At 34.8% G+C, this 23,308-nt stretch overlaps 1 protein-coding gene across 1 annotated transcript in view; it reads left to right on the top strand.

The window, feature by feature from the left end:
* The window catches only part of LOC127734523 (cilia- and flagella-associated protein 157-like), a 30,017-nt gene extending 16,092 nt beyond the window's left edge, over positions 1-13,925 (top strand). The window contains exons 8-10 of the mRNA XM_052244439.1: positions 11,724-11,944; positions 12,773-12,977; positions 13,620-13,925. Of these exons, the coding sequence (XP_052100399.1) occupies positions 11,724-11,944; positions 12,773-12,977; positions 13,620-13,772 (579 nt within the window). The 3' untranslated portion in view covers positions 13,773-13,925. The remainder of the gene's footprint in view (positions 1-11,723; positions 11,945-12,772; positions 12,978-13,619) is intronic.
* The last annotated feature ends 9,383 nt before the right edge of the window (positions 13,926-23,308 follow it).

The following is a 23,308-nucleotide window of genomic DNA, read 5'->3' as shown; positions in this document are numbered from 1 at the left end:
TTTTCTGGCAATAAGTGAAAATTTAAGTAGTGTGTCAGTTATAGACAAGTAGTCCAGCATGCATTGCAAATCGTTCAGTGGATTGGTCAATCGCCAAAATAAAAAAAAAGCTTTATTTGTAAACAAACACTAATACATGCATTGACGGGGGCATAAGTATGCTAAATAATACATGTCCGTATAAGGAAATGTGCCCGACCTGTTAAATGCAGCTGTTCTGTTGATTTGAATAACGATTGGACGGATCACAGCGATTTGAATTACATGTAGAATTGTACTTATTTTTTTTTAATTTGTGTTTCAGTATCTATCCATGCATTAAATATGCTCACAATACCTTTTATACGAGAATGATTAAACGAGTGCACCCAGTTTAAAGGTTATTATTTTGTCTCAAATATGGGTCCTCAAATAACAAAAAAAATAGTTGAGTAAGATCAAATTCATTGAAATTACCTGCTTAATTTGTAGTAAAAGAATATATATCCCGTAACTATTGTTATACATGTTTAGGTATAACAAAATCTAAAATAAATATCAATGGTTCCACAAAAGCTACTCTGACTCCAATCAACGTAAATTTTGCACATAAGACCGGATTCATATGCTTCTTGATATTTTCACGAGTTATTTTTTGTTAGAATGATATTTAAATGTTCACGCAAATCTGATCGTTGGAGTCTTCGATGGGAATTCATTTTTTTTCCGTGCAAAAAATTATGCAGCCCAGAGGACTAAAATGATTTTTTATGAAGGTCCGGGGTTCTTGTTACCAACAAAAATAATCTAAGTATGAAAGTTGATCGTAGGTTACTCTACATCAACTCGTATGAATAAGTGTTTTCTTATTTTTTAAGGAGCCACAGAACGTTTGTGCAAGAAAAAACATTAACGTTTTTTTCTCGATTACTTGGTGATATCACCTCTGAATATACTCATTCTGTCAAAAGAAACTTTTTGTTGTGAGTATATAAAAATATTCAAAACAAATTCCTTTAAACTTTCATGCAAAAACTTTTATTTTATGAATGGACATGTGTAAAGATAGTGATTATGTATATCCCCATTGAGAGGCCCCTGACATACTGTAATTGCGCGGGGTCTTTGTTGTCGACAGCCAGTGATACACACGATAACATTTAATTACTATGTGTCTATGTCCACGCTGTTATGAAATTCATTCTATTTCCAATATTTTGGCCTCGATCATCACTGAAGAGAAATTAATTGTCGAAATGCGCATATTGTTTGGTTTGTTAATAGATCTATTATAACTGTTAGTCAGTATATTTATTTAACTGCTTGTTTGATAAATAATTACATCTATAGCAGAATATGAAAACCGATACCAAGTTTGAATCACATGTTTCTGGAAAAGATACTTTAATAAAGGAATAAATTTAGTTCACTTGTTTATGGAAAAGATACTTGATCACGGAATAAAATTTTACACTTGTACAAGTATAATATATCATATACGAAGTCATATCATAATTTGGTATGCAGTAATGAAACATCATGTTTAACATTTTCAGCCAATTATGAAAATGTTGTCTCAAATTAAACGAACCATCTGAACAATAATTTTGCAGTTGATAATTTTTTGAATTTTAAGATTGATGATATTGATGCTAACAAATATTTCATACCTTTTTTGCCGAGAGCATAACTGACGAAGATTAATTCAGATACACAAGGGAAGCCAAATGCATATATAAATGATTTGGAAGATGTAAATTCATGTGTATATGGTCTAAAAATATATATAGCTACATGCCTACAAATAAGGTGACCGATACAGACTTAGATGGACCTTCAATTTGTTTTAAATTTCAAAACATTTTTAGACTACAAACATAAATTTGCTTACAGAAAAAGGATATATCGTGATTTTTAAATCACACATTTGGCTAGTAATACTGTTTTTTTTTCTTTTATTGAATATCAATATATATATATACATTGGAATTCAAATTCGAACAATTTCAATTGAAATATATTTTATGTAGTGGAACAAATTTTAACTATAGGTATATAGCATATTTAAAAGAATATAAAAACAATATCTACATAAACTTGGGTGGTCTCCTATTCTACAGTAATTTCTCACAATTGTCAGAAAAAAAGATCATGAAAGCATATACATATGCTTTCATTTGCAGTTGGCAATTCATGAAAAATAAAATTTTGAATAGTAATTTTTATGCGGAATTTCTATGTGTTTTTGGTATCATTTCATTCTTTTGAATATGGAAATTAAAGATATTCTACATCTAAAAGTTTTCATGAAACTTAAGTTTCAAAGGGATTTTCCATTTTGAATTTATAATACGCAGAATCATACAGGGAAAACCACGAAATAAAATATCCACGAAAATACAATTTTTCCGTAATCCACGAAAATAAATGAATCCACAGTATTGGAAAGTTGAAAACAAGCGGCGTTTTGCATTTGTTCCAATCTGCACTTCATTTGCGCTAATCTTTTTTTTTATTTGCCCCATTTTTTTTTCATTCGCGCCAATTTCCAGGTAAACTCAAGTCGTGAGACATATAAGTTGTACAGAATTTATATAATAACAAAAATCAGTACCCCCTTCTGTCTGCCCCCTGCTCACCACGGGATCAGAATAAGTTTATTGTAAAAGTTTTAAAACTATACTACAGGTAAAATAGCACTTTTTAAAATGAAATAGTAACAGTTTGACGTCTAAAGCACATTTGCATATTTACAAGTTTGAGTATTTGTATGCAACATCTCTGATGAACTGCGACTTTGTGATATCTTCTCTACAATACATCCGATACTCTTCACTAACAAAGTTCCTTTTTTCCTTTTTTCATGTTTTCTAACGGCTGCTGACATGTCGCGAGATCTGAATTTTACATAAGTTGTTGTCTTGATTTTCTTTATGACATCCATAAAAATTTAAATATTCGGGTGGTGTGAGTAAAACTGTTCATTGTAGTGTAAGTGAAACGATTCAGGGCCGTTGTTTGTTCTTTTATAGTTTAAAATGTATCAGATCTTACCTGTTAACATTAAATTGGCGCAAATGAAAAATTTATAATTAGCGCAAATGAAAACTTTGTTTTGGCACAAAAGAAAAAAATATATTTTCAAAATTGGCGCTAATGTTATACGCCTAAAACAAGACCATGAGCGTTTCGTAATATCAATTCAAGAATATGTATAATACCAAAGAGTCAGGAATTCATTTTGAAAGTCCAATTTGAAGGAAATTGTACATTTTTAAAGTAAAATGAGATTTTATTGAATAAATACTTACCATCATAAATTCTGAGTACATCCATCTGCGCAAGTCTGACAGGCGGAAAACCCCAAATAAAAATATCATCCAATGAGAAGAGGGATGACCATGCAGTGCCCATATAACCATGTCTTTATGTCATCCATTTAATTTTCTAAAGTGAGCAAGAAGCCCTATGAAAAAATCAGGGGATGAAGGGGAGGTTGGGAGGGACCTTTAATTTATGATGGTAAATATTTATTTAATAAAATCTCATTTTACTTTAAAAATGTACTATTTTATATCAATGAATACATTACCATCATAAATTCTGAGTAAAATATAGAATCTAACGCAAAGCTGAATCCCCTGAACTAGAAGATACAGGAGGAAAAACATCTCTTTGTGTGGAAACTAAAGGTCCTAAGGAGTACAAACTCTGAGCTTGAGTAGATAAAGACTGCAGATAGTGAGAAATGAAAGAATTTTCAGTTCTCCAGAAATCTGCAGATAAGACTTCCTCTAAACAAGCGTTATTAAAAAGGGCCCAGGAGGTAGAAATAGCTCTAACATCATGGGCTTTAACGTGCATACTATTCAGAAGTTCTTCATTAGAAGAATTGTAAGCTAATTGAATAGTTTTACAGATCCAAGTTGAAATGGTTTTAGCAGACAAATCTTGTTTTCCTTTGTTAATAGGAATAAATAACCTGGAATTTGAGGAGGTGCGGAGACTCCGTGTTCTCTGAAGATATAAAAGTAAGACTCGGATAGGACAGAGTACTTTAGAACTTGAAAAAGTGGAACAGTGGAAAATGCACGAATTTCACTTCTTCTTCTACCAGAGGCCAAGGCAAGAAGGAAACAACACTTATACGATAAAAACTTGTGATTTCAACCTTTTCAGCAGGTTCAAAAGGATGGGTTTTTAAAGCTGATAAAACTACACTCAAATTCCAAGACGGGATTAAAACTCTCTGTCTAGGGCGTTCAAGAGTGAAATTCTTAACTAAAAGAGAAATGAATTCATTATTACCAAAGTCTGGACCTCCAGATAGTTAAATCGTCCTAGAAATACAAAAAAAAAATGTAGCTGATCTATAGCCTTTAATAGTAGAGGGAAATAATCCTTTCTCTTCAAAAAGGTGGATCAGAAAGTCTGCTAGTTGCTGTACAGAAATTTGGAAAGGATCAATTTCCTTCTCACTACACCAACTACTGAAGATTGTCTACTTGGCATCATAGACGATGTTAGTGGAATCTCTAACTGCTCGGGAGAGATGTCTGGCTGCGCATTCAGAAAAAAACCTCTCTCCTTGAAGCTATCCCTGAGAGAAGCCACGCGAACAGATGTAGCTTCTCTGGATTGGGATGAAGAATCTTGCTCTTGAACTGAGACAGAAGGTTGTGTCGTACTGGTAGAACCAGTGGAAGAGCACAAGACAGATGAAGAAGATCTGGAAACCAGGCTTGTTTGGGCCACGCTGGAGCAATAAGAATGAATCAACCCTTGCTCTGCTGAGATCTTCCGAAGAACTTCTGACAGAAATCTGAACGGAGGAAAGGCGTAAGCGAACATTCCGTCCCAAGGAACACTCATGCAGTCTACTGCGTAAGCTTTCGGATCTGGTACAGGAGACATGAACACTTGAACTTTGTAATTGAGGCTTGTTGCAAACAGTTCTACATGAGGAGACCCCCACTGAAGTGTTATTGCCTGAAATACTGATTGAAGAAGTTCCCACTCTGTATTGACTGGGGTAAGTGACCTGGACAGAGCATCTGCTAACACATTGAGTTTCCCTGGGAAATGACGAACTACAATCTGTAGATGAAAGTGATTGCAAAGAAGGAGGATTTCTCTTGCTAAAAGGAACAGCTCGTAACAATGAGTTCCCCCTTGGTTTCGCAAATAAGCCACCACTGTGTTGTTGTCCGATGCTAGAACCAGAGATTTGTTCTGCAGTAGGGACTGAAAATAAGACAGTGTAAGAAGAACTGCCTTCATTTCTAGTATGTTGATGTGTTCCTTCAAAAGATCTGGAGTCCACACTCCCGAGACTGAAAGACCTTCCAGGTAAGCTCCCCAACCGAGGTTGGAGGCATCTGTGAACAGAGTCTGATTTGGAACTGGAGAAGACAGAAGTTGGCCTCTCAAATCGTTTGCTTGAGAAGTCCACCAAACCAAATGAGGATACAGTTCCTGATGAATGATTGGAACTGGAAATGCCCTATCCGGTGTAGCCAATGTTGATGTAGATAAAATTGAAGAGGTAGAATGTGGAGGCGACCAAGTGGAACAACATCCGCTAGCGAATTCAAGAGACCTAGCAGTTGTGAAAACTGGCGAGCAGTAACTGTTTTTGAGATAGAAACAGATGAATTTTTTAACAAAGATTCTGAAACTTTTCCTGTGGAAGTCGAACTATGCCCTGATGAGTAAGGTAATGTTCGCCTAGGAAAATAAAGTCCTGAGACGGAATCAGGTCTGACTTTTTCCAAGAGATGAGAAACCCCAGAGAGAGGAGCAATCTGATGACTACATCGGTATTGAGATAGAGTTTCTCGGGAGAAAGTTCCTTGATCAGTGAGTCGTCCAGGTAAGAATGAATCTGAATAGCCTGAGAATGAAGGTGAGCTATGGCTACCTGCATGAGTTTGGTAAAGCCTTGTGGTGCAGTTGACAGACCAAAAGGAGAGCTCTGAATTGGTAAACCCTTTTGTTCCAAACAAACCGAAGGAATTTGCGGTATGAATGGAACATGAAAATAAGCGTCCGTCAGATCCAGGGATGTTGTCCACATACCTGGAAGAATAGAAGCTCTGATTGAATGATTCGTCTCCATTTTGAAATGGCAGAGTAATGTAAGAGTTGAGGATACATAAATCGATGACTGGTCTCATTCCTTCTGTCTTCTTCGAAACAAGGAAGAGACGAGAAAATAAACCTGGATCTATTGAAGATACAGGGACTTCCTCCACTGCCCTCTTTGTCAAAAGAGTCTCTACTTCGGTTGACAGAAGAAGAAACTTCTGTGGATCTTGAGTATTGGAAAGTGGGATAGGAACAGAAGAAAGAGGAGGTTGTTCTCTGAATTGAAGAGTCAATCCCCCTCGAATTACTGACAGAACCCAACAATCTGAGGTAATACTTGTCCATTTTTATAGAAAATGAGTTAACCTCCCCCTACTGGCAATTGAGAAAGAGGAGTTTTGTAGTACATCTCTGGATTTGGTTCTGACAGTAACGTACGAGGGGGCAACTTCCTAGGAAGAGGGATTCTGTTTTGGACCAAACAGACTGAGAAAGACGCAGTCCATCGGCAGGTTAATAAACAATCGAAGATGTCACATTTATGTACCAATTTACCCAAGGTGGAATCAAAGATATCATAATCTTTAGAACGGAACTGCTCAGTAAATAGTTATCAAAGGTACCAGGATTATAATTTAATATGCCAGACGCGCGTTTCGTCTATATAAGACTCATCAGTGACGCTCAGATCGAAATAGTTATAAACTATATAAAGTAGGGATGTCAACGAGTACTCGAGTACTCGAGTATCGCTCGGTAGTACCGAGTATCGATTACCAAAATGATACTCGACTACTCGGTTTCCTGTTAGAATTTTGTTGCTTTCTTAAGTATAAACAAAAAATATTTTTATTGAGAGCACCTCCCGGGACATTATATATTATTTAAAATTAATAAAAGTTAACGATTCGAATGTTTGCGTTTAACTGTCATTTAAATTCCCCAAAACAGAGGTATATGTAGGATATATGAACAAGAGCATTTTTCCAAGGCTGGTACTTTTAGCTAATCTTAGTCATTCCCCCACCTCTGTACCGTCAGAGCATATATTTTCATCAGCAGGACTGTTTGTTACCTAACAAATTTGAGAAATCGCTACGTTCCAGAAAAGTTGACCAGATAATATTTTTAAATAAGAACAAATTCGTTGCACCCTGTATCGACCCTCAGAAAATGATTAATGTCATCAGTAAGTTATAATTATCACCCTTTGTTGATTAATACATGTGTTTTTTTGCGGTTTCCAAATACTAGTACTGTTGTTTGAGTAATATTTTTTCTATAGATATTAATTAATTACTTGATTAGATTATTACCATTTACATAATTAGTACATGTGGTAAATGAGCTATTAATTACGTAACCTCTCAATACCTGTCGACTTACAATTACAACTGTTTGATGCACTTATACTTCCAATTCTGACATATGCGTGTGAAATATGGGGATTCGGAAACAATTACATGCTGGAAAAAATCCAACTACAGTTTTGCCGGAATGTGTTGAAAATTAGATCCTCGACACCAAATTTTATGACATATGGAGAACTTGGTCGTACACCAATAGATACCGTAATAAGATGTAGAATGGTGTGTTTTTGGAATAAACTTCTCGCCAATGAAAATAAACTAAGCAGTATACTTTATCAAATTATGTTCAGCTTAAAAGACGATCACATGTTCAAATGGATTGACTATATTAAATCGATTTTAGACAATTCTGGACTTAGCTATGTTTGGACTCAGCAATTACCATTAGATGTAAATCAACTAAAAATCGTTCTGAAAGAAAAACTTAAAAATTGGCATAGTCAAATTGACAACTCATCCAGAGGAGAATTTTATGGTCTTTTTAAAACAATGTTTGGATTAGAAAACTATCTTGTACAATTATCACCAATCGAACGTGAATATATTTCAAAATCAAGATGCTGTAATGTAAAAATTCCAGTAGAGCTGGGTAGATGGTACAATATTCCAAAAGACGAGAGGACATGTAATTTGTGTTTAAATGCTATTGGTAATGAATACCATTATTTATTTGAATGCAATTCTGTATAAGTAAAAAGTATCAGAAATCAGCACATTCCAGAATACTATGTTAAATATCCCAGTGCAGCAAAAATGAAAGGACTACTATCATTGGTTAATATTAATGTACTTAAGAATGTATCTTTATTCGTTTCAAAGTTAACGAAAATATTATAAAGTAAAGTAATTATTAATATATTTCATTTCTAAGTTGGTCTATTTATTTCTATGATTGTATGTGATTGTATTTTGTATATATTTACCTCTTGTTTCACATGTCAATGTGACGGAGTGTTTTTAAATAAAGCATATTGTTATAATTATTGTATAAAATTCCTTGGACTGTTATCTAGTCCTAGGTAATGATGTTAAGGGTTTTACGATCATAAGACAACGACCTACAATACATAAAATGATATAATTTTGTGTTTCCATTTTGTAAATACTTTACCGAGCGAGTACTCGAGTATCGCTCGGTAAATCCAACGAGTAATCGATTAGTAAATCTTCACCGATTTGACATCCCTATTATAAAGCCAAACAAGTACAAAGTTGAAGAGCATTGAGGACCCAAAATTCCAAAAAAATTGTGCCAAATACGGCTAAGGTAATCTATTCCTGGGATAAGAAAATCCTTAGTTTTTTTAAAAATTCAAAGTTTTGTAAACAGGAAATTTATAAGAATGACCATATAATTGATATTCATGTCAACACCGAAGTGCTGAATAAATGAGGCATGACCAAAACCACTCACTTGGGAAATTTGGGACTCATTAGCCACAATACCATCATTGATGATCTGCAGAGAAGTAGACATATGGTTGGATTGTGGAAAACTAGCATGTGACTTAGCGTTGTATATAGACAGACCACATGAAGCCTCGAAAGTAGAGGTAAGTCTGGGAGGAGACTGGAATGGTACCTTGTTGACGTCTCTCATAATGGTATAAATCGAATCTCTAAGATCCTTCAAAGTAGAGGGAGTATCTTCAGCCTGAGGATCCTTACTGGAATTGGTAGAAGAACGACCAATAACAGAAGAAGAGATAGACACAGGAACAGAAAGTTGAGAAACATTCTTAGAGACCTGAACTGTGTTATCACCTTCTTCATCAGAAGTAAAACCTTCTTCCTGACTGCCTAGGGCCACCGAAAAGCGTTCTTCCTCATCACTGTCCTCCGGGTCACTTCCATAATTATGATCTGGAAGGAGTGAAATCACTGGAGAATTGGGCTTATTGGCATTGTTCTCTAGCGTACCCAGGCGGTTGGAGAAAGACGTCAATTCAGAAGAAATAGACTGACGAAAGTCGTCCAGCATACTCTTGAACCCATCTAAAGAGGGGCCTGAGTCAGTAACCTGCTTAAACTGATGCCTTACAGAAGAGGTAGGCAGAGCAGCAGGTACAGATACACTACTACAACTACTAGATGACACTGCTAAAGGAGGAGCAGGAACTGACAGATTAGATGTAGCACCCTGAGGAACAATAACTGGTGTGGTAACTGGTCCACAATAAGGCCAGAAACCTGGGAAAGGCTGACCAGGAACATGACTAGGAAAAACCTGATTAGGAAACCCTTGACCAGGAAACCCTTGACCATGAAACCCCTGACCAGGAAAGCCTGAATAAGGATAAATCTGAGACCCAGGAGGTCTAGACCAAGACATGGCGTTACTAGCCGAAGCAGGTAAAGTGAAGCCACAGTATAACGCTGGTGGTCTAGACCCAGGTAAGTTTAGACCCATAGAAATACCAGGGTAGGATGAAATAGACCCAGTGGTGTCAACTGGCCTAGAAAGTGTGTGCGTAACAGTGGTAATGGTAGGGACACCTCCATCATAGCCGACAGAACCTGCATTGAGGGTCTGCTGACCGGTCTTAGTAGTCACCGAAGTAAAAACGTCGGTTAGTTGACTACTATTACATGTAGGAGGGGGTTCCCTGCCTTATCGTTGTTGTGGTAACAGGAAAGGGTAACGAACCGCCTAAAAACATCATTGCCTGTAATGGCCTCGAAAGGACTGGAAGCATTAAACTACATAATTAAATAATTATGAAGTTAAATACTTATAAAATACAATATTATAATAACAATATGAAATAATAATTGATAAACAAATGGTATGGGGATACCTACAATATTCTCTATCAAAAAACAAAAACTTAAAAGTCTTCTCTGTAATACGTGTGTCTCGATGCGCAGGCGGAAATTAAATGGATGATATAAAGGCATGGTTATATGGGCACTGCATGGTCATCTCTCTCCTCATTGGGTGATACTTTTATTTGGGGTTTTCCGTCTGTCAGACTTGCGCAGAAGGATGTACTCAGAATTTATGATGGTAACGTATTTATTGACATAAAATCTGATAACTGAAATTTTGATTTGGGAGTTTACGATGTGGTTCAAAATGAATGCTGCCAAAATGTCAAAATGATAAAAACTAATTTCTACCACTTTAAGGACATATTTCGTCAAATATATTGATAACATTTATTTTATCAAATCTCCTTGACATATATATGATAAAACTAATATGACATTGTTATTTATCAACTTTGACGTTGCAACCATAAAGTCTGAGTAATTCTATTTATCAAACTGCGAATTTTACAATTTCTAGGTCGCCCGTTGCTGTGAAACTATTAGTGATGTTCGTAACTAATTCTCGTACTAAAAGAGTGTAGTGTTTAAACGTTAAAGACAGTATATCCTTATATCAGCAATACAAGTGAAACTTGTGACATTATGTTTACTAAAGAAAGTTTCTTTTCAACCAGAATTTCAAGTTACATTGTTTTTTTGTTTTTTGTGTGTATTTATCGGCAGCCTTTCCAATACATAATTGCTTTAAAATAGACATTTATTTACAATGAACCCCTGTACCCGGGGTATCGAGCCTTGTCTTAGCAACACGATGTTGGTACGAATTCCATTTTGCTATAGGTTATTATAAAAATATAGTTTGTGTTAATAATAATTACAGCATCCGCGGCGAAGTCAACGCGTATAACTAATGGGGAAATGGATGATTAACTTTTCTTCCTCTGTTTAAGCTTAAGAGTCTATGAATATAGTACTATCACAATATATCTATTTGAAGACATCATATATTTTGCTAAAAAAATATATAGGTTTTCAATGCTGTAATCCACTTTAACATAGATTTCCCCAAAAGATAATCAATTAACTCATCACAATTGTTGCATATGAGAAGGGAATTAAAATATATCTAAAATTAAATATGGAGAAGATGGTTCGTAACATTTAGCAACGCCTATTTCTTTGTTATTGTCAATTAAGGTTGAAAATATCAATTCAGAAAGTCTCTTTAATAGCTTTTACAGTTTGCATGCTAACCGGGGATATTGAAAAGATAAATTTTCAGTAAGACGAAAAGGTTGCAATAACAATAATGCAGAATAGGAAAATCGCTTTTAAAATGAGTATGTTAGAAATGAACTACAAATATTATATAGATTGCCAATATCTATAACAAAGTGCGTCTTATCTGCTTTTGAATTCATTGAGTCCTAAATTGCTAAAAAGTGTTACAGTGTATCAGAAATTTTTATGCTTACAAAATTATAAATTAAACAATATTTCATTAACTGAATTCAGAAAACTGAGCCAGAAGAAGAACCAATAATGGAAGGAGAGATGGAAGAGATCAATGAGATAGAACGACGTGACAACATGCTGGAGAATATTCTACTGGTACTCAATAGTGCAGCAGCAATAGGTGTTGGTCCACAGATGAGAGAATTTGGTAGAGGAGAAAAGGTTGTACGAAAGAAAAGTGCCAGTAGAATACCTGGTACTGAAGGAGGAATCAAAAGAGGGTTTGTAATTTTATTATTGTAGTCATTCGTCCATTTCGAGTAAATGTAATTGCGTTTCCTTCAAAATGAAATAATATTGATAGAATACTATTTTGGTATAGCTGAAACTGGATAAGACAAGAAATTGCTTATTAAAAAATTCTGAGATTAAGAAGGCTAGATTGTGACAATACTGATCACAATACAGATTACAAAAATGTATCATTTTCAGCCTTATAAGAATAAGGAGATGCATGTGTTGTGATTGCCAATGAGACAACTATCCACCAGAGACCTAAGGACGAGGAAGTAAAACAGCTATAGGCCATCGCACGACCATCAGCAATGAGCAAAACCCAGACCGTCTAATAAGCTAAAAAAAAGGCCCCAGCATGACAAAATATGTAACAAATTCTAAAGAGAAACAACGGCCTGATTTCTGCTAAAAAAATAAACGAAAAACATATATGGCAGACAGCAACCAACGGCAGTCACTGAATTACAGGCTCCTAACTTGAAACAGGCACATAAAGAATGTGGAGGGGGTAAAACATGTGTGTGGGCGATCAAATCTCTCCTAACATAGAACAGTGGTATCATTGAAAAACACAATATAAGAACAAACGATAAAAATCAATTTCAAAGAACGAAAATAAATATGATCTCGAATATCATTGCGTGGTATATGTATATATGTATTAATACATCTCTCATATTGCAAAAGCAACTAGACAAACAGAAACTGGTTTTATCTCGAAAGAGTCTAAAACATTTTAAAATAATACAGCAAAGAATATGTAGGCATAACAGTTACAACGAATAATTAATCAATGACTTGGTTTTTTTCAGACAACTGCCTTTATCACCTGTTGGTCCGCCAGGCGGTACCTTGCCACATTATCAAATGGGAGATTTAGGATTGATACCGCGTCCTAAAGTAAATATTCCAACCAGCTTCGATAGAATGAGAGTCCTCTCAGCTACTACTAGACTTGGCGGTCTGAGGAAAGTTCTTACCAGATCTGTTTCTGTACAAACCGTCAGTGCTACCAAGGTGATAATCTATAAAGTTGAAAAAAAATCTGGGTAGACCTTTATATACAGCATACTACTATAAAATGTGATCTTTACCGTTCCGCCCAACTTCATGATGTTTCATCTGTCCCACCATCTAGTACAAAGAAGGGTTCATATCCTTATTACATTCACACGTTCTGGTCTTGAATATGCAACAAAATGTTTGCTGTTAGTCGTTACAAATTCATACCTAGGTACATCTGAACCCAAAATAACTCCAACAGGTACATGGGCAGTTATTCTGTCGCAAGTACTTATTGATTGATTGTTACAGTGTCTTGGTGAAGTAATGTTTATTTTAGACATATTTTCTCAGTTTCCACATGTTCACATGACATTGTGTCCGTTTTGGTCATGTTCCTGCCAGCGACAACTGCTAGTCAATATATGTTTCTGAAATCTCATTGACGGGTGATACATAATACATCTTAGAAAATCCTTACCGTTAGTCCAACTCAGTTTTGTTTTGTGATTCAACATGTTTTCACTCTATGTTGTCTGCTTGTACCTGGACCTCGATATACCACCTTCATATTACTCAAATCGAAATATTCATTGTGGTTTCTTGACTTTTGTTTTATTTTCATTTTGAATGTTTATCTTATCTGTTCTTTTTAAGGCTCTTTTTTATGCTGACCAATTGCTCACGAAAATACCAGCAGACATGCAGGATACTATCTTACATGAAGGCCACACAGGAAGGATCAGGTCACCAGTTAAACCTGTTCGACAGATCACTGGACCAAAGAAATTTGCTACAACTGTTTATTAGACTTTACTTTTCATATCAAATATAATTTTTATGAACTGATTAAATTTGTACTAAAAATTGAATCTATGTATCAAATGTAAAATTTTCAAAACAACTCAAATGTATATAAGATATAGAACATTAAGTAAATAAATACAAATGTAGTGCATTATAGACACACAAAAAAACAATTCCAACAAATGCTTCAACATACAAACAAACGTTATTCGAAGACAACTCGTCATTTATCTTTAAATTGTTTCAACGATGTGTACTACTTCTACTTTTACATGTCAGCTATTGGGCCAAGGGTTTTTAGTTGTAAAGTCATCTCTTCGAAAGTTTACGGACGCCATCATGATTTTGCTGACTGTTTTATGATATCTGCGTTTGCATATGACCACGGTAATCTTTCACTTGTCGTAGCCTCAACCCCATCCTCTTTTCTTGATTGTGACATCTCCAATGCGTCTTATCACTGGATTTTTACGACTACGAGTGTCAATACTGTTAAGCAGTTCATATTTTCATCTGAGTACACAGCCGGTTTTTATTGTGACTTCTTGTTGCTCGATCTCTAGTTTTTTGTGAAGTATTTTCTGGACTGTTGCTTAAGCGTCTTTTTGTCTTTTGTCGATGGTGTTGTTTGTTTTATTCGACGTATGTTTTTTTCATTATCTTGTTATCTTAACCTCCTTTTTGTTTTAAGGCAAATTATTCTATATTAGTGCACCAGAGTACATTTATGTTTTGTTCATAGAATTGGTCTTAACTTGTTGCAGTTGAAAAGATTTATTGTAAATATTCTGATAGTTACTGATTATTTCAGTGGTGTATCCAGATTGGGGGGGGGGGGGGGGGGGGGGGGGGTGGTGTTCCGGGGGTTGGAACCCCCCCCCTTTTTTTGACGATTAATGCTTTTGAATGGGGACATATGGATATTTCGTATCATTTGTAAATAGTTGAAATTTTCTTAAATACACTTTCCAAATTCATTTATTTATACCAAATTTATTTCTTTATATTTTATGCCTGAAATATTAAAGTACGTATGTTTTTACAAAAAATACCCCTTCCCTGACAAAAAAAACAGTGCTTTTGATGTCATTGTTTACTTTAACTACCCAACAAAGGAGAAGGTCCGGTAGAGCCTTATTTTAGCCTAAAATTTGAAGTACATCTGATGAAAGATTTTTGATCTTTTTTAAAAACTTAAGTGTCTCCTTCAGTCGATTCAATTAGTTTATGTAAAAAATTTGAACTGATTTGGTCATTAAAGACGCCTAAATTCAAGATTAAATATGAAAAATATATCAAGTATGCCACAAAACGTCACTTTTCAGATGCTAAAATTGTGACGATTTCAGTAATTTTGCATGAACTAATGATGCTAGTATATGATGCATGTACAGTGTAATGTCAAAAACAAGTCCATATATATGTGATAAAAGTATTCTTCTTTCCAATAAATAGCTAAAAGTTTACACGTTTAACAAATTTTTGAAATGCTATATTTTGGGGCCAAAAAGAGGTCTTACCGAGCCTACTCCTTTGCAGAAATGAAATTTTTGTTGAAACAGAAATATATTTATACCATTTTGAGCAAAAATTTACTTGTCCATGAGTTTGAATAAAAAATTGAGGATTAATGTGCTCCATAGTATACTTATTTAAAATTTCCAGAAAACCAGGAGTTATTTTTACATCGAGATGACCATGAGGTCATTCCGATGTATTGCTATCGCCTAAATTTTGCACACGTAACTTTCGTTTTGGGATTGTAACCGATCTATAAACATGATAAAAACGCGGATATTAAACTAGTGCAAACTAACATTCCTTATCGTTTGTTATAAATACATCTCTTCAATGAATACTGATTAAAATATTTTTGTTTAGAACATAAATTAATAGTATGAAAATGTTTTGTCGTTAGGTATATATATATATATATTTATATATATATAAAATGACTGAATGATAGCCAACGATAAATCTTACGGGGCAATGGATCATATAAATATGATACAGTACACTACAAAATATAATATATAACCAGTCTAAAAGGGTACAACATCACCAAAAAATGACAATAAAAGAACAAATGTAACTATAAATATTTCGGATAACAGATATCCTTCATCAGTATGAGCACGATGTAAAATGAATCAGATCAATCTATTCTGATTATTAAACTATAGCAATCTTGAATTATATACAATAAAAAAAGTGAAACAGTTCCACCCGAACATCATATGTAGAGACGCTAATAAACTTTTAAAATTTCAAAAAAACGACTCAAAGACATGCCTAAAATGAAAATAGTAATTAGAGATATGAACTGGCACAACTCTAAAATTCCAAAATGACGTCAGTTAAGATGTTACAACAACTGCGTGTAAATACATTCCCAAAAAAAAACCAAAAAAAAAAAAAAACAGCACTGATCGATATAAGCTGGTAAAATATGTCAAACAGAGGCTTTTATCATCCCAAATAAATAGCAGTTTTATAATGAAAAGAAAAAATAATAGTAAATTTGGGATAAGGTTAAAAAATTGGACGTGGATGCGTACTTGTACATCCCTACCAAATGAAAAGAACCCTGGTATTTAAACTAGTAAAATTCCAAAAATTCCAAAAGAATCCTTTAAACTGTAATGGTCAAGTAAGGAAGCCGGAGTAACTGGAAACAAATGATGTCAGGAAAATGAGTGATGGTAGGGAAAATGAGTGACTCATTCTATGTTTTTTCATTTATGCCCTCTGGGGAAACTGTCCTTAGCTTTCTTATCCAAAACCTTTCCCGAGCAAGTCTTTGGGCCCTTGACCAACCCTCGTTGTGGTCTATGATTGTGATTGTAAGGTTTTTGAGATCAGCTTGGGCGTGCCCAAGTGATCTCAATGACGACTTACGGGGAGGTCGGGCTTGCAGGTGTAGTCACTTCGATGACCATTCATGCGTTTGTTGAATGGCTGTTCTGTCTCGCCAATATAATGCATGCCACATCGACTCTGAAGAAGGTATACAACATTCTGTGTTTTGCAAGTTACATTACAAAATATAGTGTACACAGACCCAGTGGAGTGGCAAGTAAATGTTTGAGTATTCAGTATTTGTTGGCAAGTCAGACATCGTCTGTTACCACACGACTTACACCATCCTGCAGTTGAACAGCTTTTATTAGAAGAGACGTCAGCTTTCACAAATAAGTCTTTCAGACTTGCTGGTCTCCGAAAAGCTAAGACAGGAGGATTGGGAAAGATCTTGGACAATTTTGGTTGCTTGGCAATAGTTTGCCAATTGGCACGGATCAAACGTGAAAGGTTAGTAAAGGCGGGATTGTATGTTAAAACAAACGAAACTATTTTGCTGCGCCTCTTCTGTTTGTACTGTAATAGGTCATTGCGGCTGTTGTTATTAGCACGCGCAAATCCCTTATCTATGTCCAATTTCTTATAACCTCGTTTGGTAAAAAAACCGCGAAGTTCCTGTAACCGTTTAGTGACAGCCACTTCAGAGGAGCAAATCCGCTTTACTCTGAGAGCTTGACTGTACGGGATACTTTTTGTACAGTGTTTGGGGTGACAGCTTTGGGGAGAAAGGTACTGATGTTTATCTGTAGGTTTACAGTAGAGATCTGTTGATATGACACCGTCCTTAATAGATGTAGTAGTGTCTAAGAAAGATATTTTGGAGTCGGAAATTTCATATGTAAATTTAATTGACTGGTGTGTGTTGTTTGCATGTCTGATAAAATCATCCAATATTTGTTGGGATTCAATCCATTTCATGTCAACATCATCGATGAAACGGAACCAAGACAGAGGTTTGGATAAAGATGTTGAAATAATTTGTTTCTCTAATTTTCCCATGAAAATATTGGCGTATGACGGTGCCATTTTCGTCCCCATCGCTGTCCCGTTTATCTGAAGGTAATGTTCACCATTAAAGGTGAAATTGTTTTTTTTTTTGGGGGGGAATGTTTTTACACGCAGTTGTTGTAACATCTTAACTGACGTCATTTTGGAATTTTAGAGTTGTGCCAGTTCATATCTCTAATTACTATTTTCATTTTAGGCATGTCTTTGAGTCGTGTTTTGGAAATTTTAAAAGTTTATTAGCGTCTCTACATATGATGTTCGGGTGAAACTGTTTCACTTTTTTTATTGTATATAATTCAAGATTGCTATAGTTTAATAATCAGAATAGATTGATCTGATTCATTTTACATCGTGCTCATACTGATGAAGGATATCTGTTATCCGAAATATTTATAGTTACATTTGTTCGTTTATTGTCATTTTTTGGTGATGTTGTACCCTTTTAGACTGGTTATATATATATATATATATATATATATGTAAAAAATCATTGATAATATCTATGCACACGTACCGAAAAATTGTGTTTAGCGGAAGAATATCTCGACAATCCCGGCAAGGACCAGTAACTCTGTAATTGTTTTTGCGGGAAAATATGAACTCCTACTCATATCCAATCTTATCTTTTAGAAAAACCGAATTTTTACAGAAGAGTGTCCACCATGCACTTGCACTGCACTATTATTAGAATAGTAGAATAGAATGATATACAAATGGATGAAAATTATATATACATGTAACTGTTATATTAATATAATGATATAACAACAAACCAGTGTATACTGATTTGTATCACTACAATATAATAGTTATTACGGTGAGGTTGAATTTCCTGTTATTTATTCATCATCCACGCACGAACTTGTCTCAGAAAAAAATATATCTCTGTACATTAACCTCAGTTTCAGGTATAGAGATGTGATTTTTTTCTGTGACAAGTGCTTTTGACCAGCCACAAGAACTTGCGGTCATCCGATGTTCAGTACTTCAGTACTTTGATTAGTAGTAGTTGCCTTCTGAACGGTGATTTTTCATTATAAGACTTTAAACATTGGGTGAAAATTGGCATGTAGAAAGGTGATACATGAACAATTCAGAATATACATGGTTTCTATGATGTTAAACTTAAGGTAATATTTTGAAAGCTGTGATAATTGAAAAAATGGTTGAATTGGTGGTCTTGATACCTTAAAAGTAGGGGGATGAAATTACGTTTCAAAAATTTTGGTAATGAATTTTTATGTAAAATAGTGATTTGATCCAGTTAGAAAAGGTAAAATTAGTTAGTATGTGTGAAGCTGCCGAACTGAATTATAGACTCCTTAACATAGAATTGTTTATACTTCGAATTAGAGCCGGTAGATTTTTTTTTATAATTTTGATATTATTTGTCCCAAAAGTAGTTCACTACTTGGTAATATTTGGTCTGAAGCTTGATAATATTGACTTGTGGCGAGTAAGCATTTTTTGCATCTGCCATGAAGCTACTTCCTGATTGCCGATAGTTTGAAATTTTACAACACTCATTGTACAGGGAAAATTTTTCGTCAAACAGTTATCTTGGCTGCAACTGAAGGGTATAAATTGAATATTTGGTCTGCAGCTGATGATATTGAGTTGTAAAAAGGGGGGGGGGGTCCTAACCCAGGATAAAAGGGGGGGGGGCTCCAACTATATGTCCCCATTCAAATGCATTGATCGTCAAAAAAAAGGGGGAGTTCCAACACCCGGACCCCCCTCCTGGATCCGCCACTGTAGCGAGCTCGAGTAAGCAATTATTAAATCTGCCATGATAGCCACTTCCTGTTTGCCGATAGTTTGGAAATTTTACAACATTCATCATTTACAAGGAAAATTTTCGTCAAAGTTTTCTTGGCTCCTATTTTAGGGAATGATTAAATTTAATATTTTGTCTGCAGCTGGATAATTTTGAGTTGTAGCGAGTAAGCAATTTTTACATCTGACATGAAGGCACTTCCTGTTTGCCTATAGTTTGAAATTTTACAACACTCATTGTACAAGGAAAAAACTTCGTCAATGTTTTCTTGGCATCAGTCAAAGAGAATGATCAGTTATGCTCCAGTATACATTCCCCGTTTGCAGTCTCAATTCTAAGTTACATGTACCTGCTCCAGTATACGTGTTACCTCAATCAATTGCATGCAGAGACTTAATTCCAGACACGGTATTGGTCTTGTTTTAAATTCAAAGTTTTATTTAAACTTGACTCGAAGTTTTACTTAAAGCAATAAACTACTTAAACACAAGCTCTAGTGAGCTTTTCAAATCGACTGATAAAAATCAGAATTGTTAAAACTAGACGCCTATTCATCGTTGCAGACCAAATCATCAAGATTGTATTTTGTCACATAATGTTTTTCAGTTTGTCATTTGGGGAATTTGGTCAGCGCGTCCGTTTGGCTATCAAAATAGGAACAATAAATCCGATGCCTCGTGTAGGCTTTGAGATAGAATATCTGTATAAGATGTACACTGACTAGTTGTTTTATTATTATCCATCCAAGAACATCTAAATATAAAAGGGCCGTTGTTATATAGCCATGATCTCATTTCTTCCCGGGAAATTTGGATCAATTTCATTCTCTCCCGCTGAAAGTTGATAATACGTATACATAAAGCCACTTTCTCCCAATGCTAATATTTCCCCCACAATATAGATTTCACTTTATATATACATTAAAATTGCAAGGCCATTTATAGCATATATTTTTCCGTATTTTCTTTAGAAATGATTGATCTCTGGAATGCTAAAATAATCTGTTTTTCAGCTTGGGTTGCAAATATCATGACTTGAAAGAACTTTGTACTTAAATGAAAAAGAATTATGGACCTATATATATCTACATGAGATAGAATTTTACACAAAAGGATGCTTAGAATTTCGCTGTATACTATTTAGGAATGTGGAGTTTTAAGGCAGACAGAACTATTCAAGCCAATACTGAGATTATCATTCAAAGATAGAAAATGGACAATGTGTGTCATGATTTATTCATAAGGAAACACAGTTAAACAAGTAAACCTATATTTATTTTTCAGATGACGACATAATCTTTCGATCAGTTTAATTGAGGTTTGCATCTGGCATGTCAGTAACTGGTAGTGGTCCTTTGTTAATTTATGTCGATCATTGGCATTTTGCTTAGTTTCTTCTGTTACCTATTCTAACATCCGACTCAGACTTCTTTTGAACTGAGATTTACCGTTCGTTTTGTTGTGTGAATATTACTTCCACATTGGATAGAGGTATAGGGGAGGGTTGAGATCTCACAATTTTTTAACCCAGATGTATTTTCAGGAACCTCTAGCCTTTGTTAGTCTTGTTTGTGTTTTTTAAAAATTTTGGTTCATATGTATGTTTCGGAGTTTAGTATAGCGTTCATTTTGCTGAACTAGTATACATTATTATTAGGGGCCAGCTGAAACCCGCCTCCGGCTGCGGGGTTGTCTCGCAGCGTTGAAGACCCATGACTGGTGGCCTTGTGTTGTTTTCTGGTCTATGTTCGGGTTGTTGTCTCTTTGACACATTACCCGTTTCCATTCTCTATTCTATTCTAAGATGTCATTAATTTTGATAAACAAGAGAGAGATCAATAACAATCCTATGTTTCAAACATTCCTACAACAACTGTTACCATCCTAGCAAATATCTTCTTCGTGTGGGTTTATTGTTTAACTACATGTATTGTAATAAAACATAATTATGAAAATAGTGGAATTAACTATTTTTGGAGTGTAAATAAATCTTTGGATATTTAAGATAAATTATGTGTGCTCTTGGTGGTCCTTTTGATTCTGCTGACAGTTTTGACTTTTCAGCTCTTTACACTACACTTTCACACAATCTTATCAAACAAAAGTTTTCCTATTTAATTAAATAGTCATTTGAAAAATCTTATTGCAAATATATTTGCTGCAATTCATTTAAAGCCTTATTCTCAAATGAGAAAGGTAAATATTCTAGATATACTTACTGGATGTATGATAAGATGATCGAAGCGGTTGATTTTCTCCTTGATAACATGTATGTAGGTTTCGGCAATACAGTGTATCGACAGGTTGTAGGTATTCCTATGGTCACCAATTGCGCCCCTTTAATAGCAGACTTGTATAATTAAAAGAAGATTATAATTGTATTATTTAGATACAAATTCGTAGTATTTGCTCCTTCACATATTGTTTATAGTTTTTTAGTGGAAGGGTTATGTTTATAGCGGGAGATGATCAAATCTATTCTAAGTACTAATGACGGCCTTGTTTGAAATCGAAAGATTTTGGGAAAATGTATTCTACTTAAAACTACCATGAACACTCTGAAACTGGTGTATCGAAAAAGGTCCAGATTTAGAAGATTTATTTTTTGTTTGTTTATCGATATTCAACAACATCTTTATACTATGAAACAAAAAATAACACTTTGTAAATTTGGTGCGTCCGATGCGCGTTTTCTGGATATCTTCATCAGGAACGCTAAAAAAAACCAAAAAATTAACTAGATACTCTGTATTGCTCATCTGGACTTTTTGCATAAAATTGATCCAATGCAATCAGAAAATGTCCAAACAATTCAAACAAAAAGCAGCATTGTGTAGAAATCATCCTTCAAGGGCAATAAATTCTACAAAGAGTCGACTGACGATTTCCGCCATGTTGAATTATTTTTACGTCGTTCAATGGCAATAACTACAATAAGGAGTAAATGGACCATTTCGACCACAGGCGCTTGTCTCTGAAAAAAAAATCCTAAATACCTTAATATAAACACAAGGTACTTAACTCGCATTTTTGAAAAATGTCACTCGGTCGCGAACTTCCGTTATATTTCGATTTCTCGGTTGTCAACCCCACTAAAACTACAATGCGCCCGTAAATCTAGTTTGATTTATCTACACAATGGTGTATAACACGCCTACCTTTGTTGTCGGAATCATTCATACCAGGGCTCCCCAAGTATGTCAACCGTAATTATTTCGTCTTCCAACAGCCGATTTGGAAATATAAGACTCGCAGTAAATGGTTAATTATAATTGTCCCTTTGGTATCTCCCCCTGTCTTATATATATCTCGGTTTCCGATTGGTCAAATTTTATGGGAAGATATATTGCTGAAAAATAAATGTTTCTTGAAGTTATCTCATTTTATATGTAAAGTCCAGAGAGAGTCTGAATGACATTGATGGAATGGGAAAATTTGAGTCGAAAAAAAGAAACTCGTAACTCATAAGACATACCTCAAATAACACTTGTTAGATTTTTTTCACGAAATCTTTTACAAATTTACTATCTAGATGATAAGTTCTATTCGGACAAAAACTTACAGTTTTTTTGGAAATACTTTTTATAATTAATCATTTACTGCGAGTCTTATATTTCCAATCGGCTGTAAACGAAATAATTACGGTTGACATACTTGGGGAGGCCTGCTATAAATGATTCCGACAACAAAGGTATGCGTGTTATACACCATTATGTAGATACATCAATTTAAATTTACGGCATTACAAGACAACCGAGAAATCGAAATTTAACGGAAGTTCGCAACCGGGTGACATTTTTCAAAAATGCTAGTTAAATACCTTGTGTTATATTAAGGTATATAGGAAAAAAAATTTTCAGAGACAAGTGCCTGTGATTTCGACCATGTTGACTGAT

Source organism: Mytilus californianus, unplaced genomic scaffold (assembly GCF_021869535.1).
Source record: "Mytilus californianus isolate M0D057914Y unplaced genomic scaffold, xbMytCali1.0.p SCAF_3, whole genome shotgun sequence".
In the NCBI taxonomy this organism is placed as follows: domain Eukaryota; kingdom Metazoa; phylum Mollusca; class Bivalvia; order Mytilida; family Mytilidae; genus Mytilus; species Mytilus californianus.
The sequence above is the reverse complement of the archived record's forward strand: the minus strand, read 5'-3'. Positions and strand labels throughout refer to the sequence as shown.